This window comes from Anguilla anguilla, chromosome 2 (genome assembly GCF_013347855.1).
Source record: "Anguilla anguilla isolate fAngAng1 chromosome 2, fAngAng1.pri, whole genome shotgun sequence".
NCBI lineage: Eukaryota > Metazoa > Chordata > Actinopteri > Anguilliformes > Anguillidae > Anguilla > Anguilla anguilla.
The window spans coordinates 73,125,616-73,132,872 of record NC_049202.1 but is presented as its reverse complement, the minus strand read 5'-3'; the positions used below and the strand labels follow the sequence as shown (position 1 = coordinate 73,132,872).

Below are 7,257 nucleotides of genomic sequence, written 5' to 3'. Positions count from 1 at the left end.
CTCTGGTAATCTTAGTTCTCCTTTCTGAGGAAGATGAGATGAGCTTCAGCAACTCACAGCCTGTTCTCTTGCATACTTACTATTCTTCTTATTCTTATTCTTTTTAGTGTGGTTGCTTCAGCAACCCACAGCCTGTTCTCTTGCATATTTATTATTCTTCTTATTCTTATTCTTATTAGTGTGGTTGCTTCAGCAACCCACAGCCTGTTCTCTTGCATACTTATTATTACTATTCTTATTCTTATTCTTATTATTCTTCTTATTCTTATTAGTGTGGTTGCTTCAGCAACCCACAGCCTGTTCTCTTGCATACTAATTATTCTTGAATGACTGAATGAATGAATTTATTTGACAGTTTAAAATGGTTGAGAATAACACATGAAAGCCAGCAGGCTTATTTCCATTGCGGTCTTCTAACATTTGAACATAGATATGACAAAACATCCAATACAACACAGTTAATGCAATACAAACAGATTGACCCAACAATACATTCACCACAGGACATACAGCATACTGGATGACTGGCAGATTCTATTATAAAAACAATTATGGTTACACAGTATTTAACAGCCATCTTTTTATGGATAATCTATAAGTATACTCTGATGCACATGATTTAACTTCAGAGGGAGGTCTATTTCACAGAACTGCAGTCCTGTACAAAAAGTCATTCTTCCCCATTAGGCTCTTGAATATACAGGGGAGGCTGCCTCTGGTTGCATTACCATAGATCATTACCATAGATCATTACCATAGATCATTACCATAGATGTTTCTGATGCGAGTAAAATAATTTACTAAATAACTTGGTGCAGAGCTATCAAGCTGGAAATCCCAATATTCAGCTTGGTTCAGAGCACTGTGCTTGTTCAAATCTTTTTGAAATTCCGAATAGTTTTGCAAATATTTAAAGTTTTTTGGGAAACAAGTCCCATAGAGAATGAATGGGGAATGAAAAGTACGTTGCTACAATGGCACATGTTGAACCATAGTACATGAGGGAGGAGGAGGAGGAGGAGGAGGAGGAGGAGGAGGAGGAGGAGGAGGAGGAGGAGGAGGAGGAGGAGGAGAAGGAGAAGAAGAAGAAGAAGAAGAAGAAGAAGAAGAAGAAGAAGAAGAAGAAGAAGAAGAAGAAGAAGAAGAAGAAGAAGAAGAAGAAGAAGAAGAAGAAGAAGAAGAAGAAGAAGAAGAAGAAGAAGAAGAAGAAGAAGAAGAAGAAGAAGAAGAAGAAGAAGAAGAAGGGGCAGCAGCAGCCCCTTAAGCCGCGTTTCCACCAAAATTACCCAGAACTAAAAGGTTCCTTCAGCCAATGGTTGTCTGCGTTTCCACCGGGGTCTAAAGTCCCGCGAAGATTAGGCAAATTAGCCCACTGACGTATGAAAAAGCGACGTTGTCGTCGGTCCATCTGTCATATGATTTCTTCTGTAACCCCATACTACCACCGAAGTAGCCTACATTATTTTCTAATAACTGGGACAGCCCGGAGGGGTTTATTCCACTTATATACAACGGGTTACCAACAATGACTATATATGGTTACTTTTGTATTTATTGATTTTTATCGATTTAATCACATGGATTTGAAATATTCTTCTGCAGCCGTTTGGGCATATTTTACCGCTGTCAAGCAAAACTGTCGTTGGTAGTTGAACTTGGACCGTTATGCAACAAATAGGATATAACAGACCAATAGTCAGATTGTAACTGTTTTATATATCCTCTCAAACACATTCATTATGTTTTTATGCGAACATTCACTTTCATGTCTTGACATCCGAAGCGACAGAATACATTCATATTTCCAATATAGGCTAACTGGCAACAACAGCAGAAAACATGCACACGTTGTAAACAATTTGCTGTTTGATTACTTTCTCATCGTCAATTCCATATAGGCTAATCGCAAAATGACAAGAATAGAACGAAAACTCGGACTTGCGTGAAAATTTTAATTAGTAGTGGTACAGCCACCGTTTGTTTTCCTTCGAAGTTACTGCTAGCCGAGCAGCGAAGTGTGCCCTCCAGATGCGAACCATGCACCATAAATTAGTCCATAGTCTTCCTGGTCTTTTTGTGGAATTGAAGAATGGCAGAGTAAAATTACGGCAGTCTGAAAAAGCTAAAGGTACGATTACTAGAATTAACCTGTTATTTTACCCTGACAAAAAGTGCGGAAGGTGATTTCCAGTTTGCTTTTACTGTATCACCAATGTGAATTACGCAGAACTACCGCATACCTCACATAACTGTATCAAACGTTTTGAGTCAATTACAACGGGCTAAGAAAATCCGGAAGAAAATATTCAGCAACCGAATTAATCTGTTTGAATGTTTTAGTACGTAATATGCTGTCCCAGCACGAATGCTTAGCATTTTATAAAACGAATACTAAAGCAAGAAAAGAACAGAAGAGCACACGTTATAATTCCAAGACGTTGGCAGGCTATAACCAAAAGTAGGCTACTTCGCCGCATAACATACAAGTTTGATTTGAAGTTATTATGAAAATAAATTGGTTTGCGCCTGCATATTTTCAAACATGGCGCCTGAAAATAGACACAAAAAAATCCCGTGAGTACTCGACCAATCAGAAATGTTCAGCGCTGCAAGCTCCACCCAAAAGGTTCCTGTACTTTCGGAAAGTACTACCCCCCCCGCAGGAACCTTTTGGGGGGTAAAACAAAGCCCCCAGAACTAAATTTAGACCCTAGTTCCTGCGGTGGAAATGCACTGAGTTCCTCAAAAGGTTCCTAGTTCCGGGGTATAGTTCCTGCGGTGGAAACGCGGCTATAGTTTGGGGCTTTATTGTGTGGACATGTGAAGTTGTTTATGAAATCTGTCTGTTGAAATGGGGTCAGAATGTACAGAATTTAATGTTTTTAAGGGCTAAGTGTCTGTGGCTGTTGTGGTTATTTCTGTGGGGAACCCTGAAAAGTGCCAAACTCTCGGTGCTGTATAGGTATGGGCCATGCCCCCGCCAAGGCGTAACTTGGCGGGATGGCATACCTGCCATCCCAATAACAATCTTAGCCAGCCCGATAACACAGGCTCCCGCTCTTTGTGTCGAGACACTCAGCATTGACGTAAAGCCACGTTTGCTTACTTGCTAGGGCAGAGACTAGCAGTGCCTTGCTAAAAATTTACAAAGAAGTACTCATCTTCAGCATCCCCATACTCCTCCTCTTCCTCAGTAAGAGTAAGAGTGAAACTAAAAACACACAAGAAGGAGGAAGTGGAAGAAGAAGCTGAAGGGGAAGAAGGGGAAAAAAGAGAAGGTGAGAGGGAACGAAAGAACATTCTGGTAAAGAGGTAAATATAGGCTGTGGAATTTTTTTTTTATTATTTCCTTTGCACTTGTGGCCATTTAGCCATTTACTGTCTTTAAATATTATTTTTGTATAAAGCCATACACTCTGTGGAACACCTAGCCTCCAGGTTTGTATGCCTGTGGTGAAAAAATACACCGTGTCTGTGTTTGGTGGAAATAAACCCAGAGTTACATTAACAAGTAAAGCGTAGTGTTGCTGTTTGCTGGGGTTCAGTTTGTAACAATATGATTTTGTAATTCATTTATTGTTGTTTTCCTTGTCAGTTGTTGTGGTAAATCTGCAGCAAGTCTTGAAAAGGCTTTTCCTCCTGTCTGTTTAGGATGTAGCTCACTTTTCATTGGACGGAAAGGCTGAGTTGGCTAAATCAATTTCACAACCATGACAGGGTGTTGGGCATGAATCAGTGGAGATAATTCAGAACAAAAAGACTGAATAAATAAATAAATTTATAAATAAATACATAATGCCGTTATGCTAAATACTAGATAAAATACTACAATTAAAACTGTGTAAAGTGTAACTATAATATAATCTGCTCTAATAACCCCAGTGTATCCGGTTATTTAAAAGGACGTGTAAAAGGCTATTCTTAGGCCTTTGTTCTATAGCTGAAAACTTACAAGCTTCCTTCATTTCTGTAGCTTCGATGATGCTTCTCATTTCAGTTCTTCTTTTTTTCCAACTCTGCCCTGTTTTACCTTCCTCATTTTTACAACTTTTTGCATTTATTGTGTATCTCATGTTCCGGTTTCTTTGCGTTTATTTTTTAGATTGGTGGTTCTTTTTTTATTTTTTTTTTCAGGTATGACTTGGCAGGATGGCATATGTGATAGAACAATTATGCTTAGCCACAGCAATAAGAAACAGTAAACGGAAAATTACAAATGTACCTCTCACCCCTCCCTTAAAAGATGTGTTGTGCTGAAGGATGTAAGGGAGGGGGAGAAGATTATACTTTATGCGAGACACCTGTGAAGTGTAAGCTTATAAAAGAGAATTGGTGGTTCATGCATGTAAACACAGCATTACCATAGTCCTGGCATGATAAAAACAAAAGCATGTGTAATGTTCTCTGTATCCTCAAAAGATAAAACTGCTCTAACTTTGGCAATGTTTGTGAGTTTATCAGTTTATAAAAAAAAGTTCATATTTTTTTCATGTGATGAGCAAAGCTTAGATTGCATCATAAATCACTCCAAGGTTTCTCACAACTGGCTTTATATAATCTGCCAGTTGTCCAATTGCCAACCGACCTTAGCTTGGTCAGAAAAAGACTCCCAGAGCCAGATCTATATTTAATTGGTACATGTTTAATACATACGCTTATAGTAAGATTTAATTACATAAGTGATTGCCTTTGTCTAGTCATATAACATGAATACTGAATAAGCACCTGATGACCGTCTAAACAAGCTTCAAATCTGAAATAATTGTTTAGTATTTATCTATCAGTTGCTTTCAGAGTCCTGGGCAGCATAGCCGCTCCTCCCTGGCAGAATGGCAGGAGAAGGATAAGGAGGAAGCCCAAGCTCACCAGTTTGGACTTGTAGAAATACATAAGAGACAGAAAGAAAACACACAATACTATACTAAATGGAATCCAAATTTTCTTTTCCCTCCCAGGTAATTCACTGAACAATTAGCACTACCGATTGGCCACATGTATTCACACCTGACTCCCAGTTAAAGGGAAAACCTTGAGGGCTATATTTTGAGTGACAGGCTGCTCTGCCAATCACAGTAAGGCTCTGACCGTTGGCCTTAAAAATGAGAGGCTCCAGATTGGCTACCTCAGGCTCCGCCCCTGTTTAAAGGCCACAGTGAACTTCCAGGCAGCGACGGCCTGAGAGAGGCGGATCTCCAGGGGAAACAGCTCCTCCACGTCAGGTGGGAGGTCCAGGTCCTTGCTCTCCACATATGACTGCAGCGTCTCCTTCAGACTGAAGAGAGAGAGAGGAAATTAAACCACTGCCAACACTGCAAAGCTGACATTACAGTATATTACACTACATTACGTTAGAGTACTGTACCTTACTTTACAATAAATTATATTACATTACATTATAATACCTTACTTTACAATATATTATATTACATTACATTATAATACCTTACTTAGCCCTGTAACCTCACCCTCAGTCTGGCCTGTAACCTCACCCTCACCCAGTACAGCCCTGTAACCTCACCCTGAGTCCAGTCCTGTAACCTCACCCCCAGTCCAGCCCTGTAACCCCACCCCCAGTCTGGCCTGTAACCTCACCCCCAGTCCAGCCCTGTAACCTCACCCTCACCCAGTACAGCCCTGTAACCTCACCCCCAGTACAGCCCTGTAACCCCACCCCCAGTACAGCCCTGTAACCCCACCCCCAGTACAGTCCTGTAACCTCACCCCCAGTCCAGTCCTGTAACCTCACCCCCAGTACAGTCCTGTAACCTCACCCCCAGTCCAGCCCTGTAACCTCACCCAGTCCAGTCCTGTAACCTCACCCAGTCCAGTCCTGTAACCTCACCCCCAGTACAGCCCTGTAACCTCACCCCCAGTACAGCCCTGTAAACCCACCCCCAGTACAGCCCTGTAAACCTCACCCTCACCCAGTCCTGTAACCCCACCCCCAGTCTGGCCTGTAACCTCACCCTCACCCAGTCCAGTCCTGTAACCTCACCCCCAGTCCAGTCCTGTAACCTCACTCCCAGTCCAGCCCTGTAACCTCACCCCCAGTCTGGCCTGTAACCTCACCCCCAGTCCAGTCCTGTAACCTCACCCCCAGTCTGGCCTGTAACCTCACCCCCAGTCCAGCCCTGTAACCCCACCCCCAGTACAGCCCTGTAACCTCACCCCCAGGCTGGCCTGTACAGCTCAGGGTCACGGTTGGTGTTCAGGTGTAGCAGCAGGAACTGGTGCATCTCCAGCCGGACGGCCTGCACACTTCCCCTGCTGCAGAAGCCCATCAGCAGCCTGCGGGCCTCCTCATCCAGGGGCTTCCTGTACTGATCCCCAATCCCCACAAATGGGTCCTGTGAGAGAGAGAGGGGGGGGGGGGGGGGGGGGGGGGAGAGAGAGAAAGAGAGAGAGAGAGAGAGAGAGAGAGAGGGTGGGGGAAGAGAGAGAGAGGGACAGGGAGAGAGAGACAAACAGACAGACAGACAAAGAGAACGATGATGAGAATGAAAGAATGAGAATGATAGAGAACAAGAGAGAATGAGAGACAGCAAACAAGAGTGAGTGTGAGGTGTGGTGGGCAGGTTCTGGCATGGTTAAGAAGGTGTGTTAAGCAAGTGACTGGTGTGTGGTCACGTGTGGTTTGGTGTGGGCGTCTGGTTATGTATGTGGATTGGTTTGAAAGGTGTGTGTGGTTAAGTGTTTGGTTCGGAAGGTGTATATGGTTAAGTGTGCGGTTAAGTGTGTGGTGAGGACGGTGTATATGGTTAAGTGTGTGGTTAAGTGTGTGGTGTGGAGGGTGTATAAGGTTAAGTGTGTGGTGTGGAAGGTGTATATGGTTGAGTGTGTGGTTAGGTGTGTGGTGTAGAAGGTGTATACAGTTAAGTTTGAGGTGTGGAAGGTGTATATGGTTAAGTGTGTGGTGTGGAAGGTGTATATGTTTAAGTGTGTGGTGTGGAAGGTGTATATGGTTATGTGTGTGGTGTGTAAGGTGTATATGGTTATGTGTGTGGTTAAGTGTGTGGTGTAGAAGGTGTATATGGTTAAGTGTGTGGTGTGGAAGGTGTATAAGGTTAAGTGTGAGGTGTCGATGGTGTATATGTTTAAGTGTGTGTTTAAGTGTGTGGTGTGGAAGGTGTATATGGTTAAGTGTGTGGTGTGGAAGGTGTATATGGTTAAGTGTGTGGTGTAGAAGGTGTATATATAAGTGTGTGGTGGTTAAGTGTGTGGTTTGGAAGGTGTATAAGGTTAAGTGTGAGGTGTCGA

The 7,257-nt window shown here is 42.7% G+C and overlaps 1 protein-coding gene across 3 annotated transcripts in view; it reads right to left on the bottom strand.

The window, feature by feature from the left end:
* Positions 1 to 4,622: 4,622 nt before the first annotated feature.
* The window catches only part of LOC118221396 (E3 ubiquitin-protein ligase rnf213-alpha-like), a 135,884-nt gene continuing 133,249 nt past the window's right edge, over positions 4,623 to 7,257 (bottom strand). For all 3 annotated transcript variants that reach the window (XM_035406444.1, XM_035406442.1, XM_035406445.1), the window contains 2 exons: positions 6,169 to 6,347; positions 4,623 to 5,272 (listed from right to left, as the gene is read on the bottom strand). In XM_035406444.1, the coding sequence (XP_035262335.1) occupies positions 5,119 to 5,272; positions 6,169 to 6,347 (333 nt within the window). In that variant the 3' untranslated portion in view covers positions 4,623 to 5,118. The remainder of the gene's footprint in view (positions 5,273 to 6,168; positions 6,348 to 7,257) is intronic.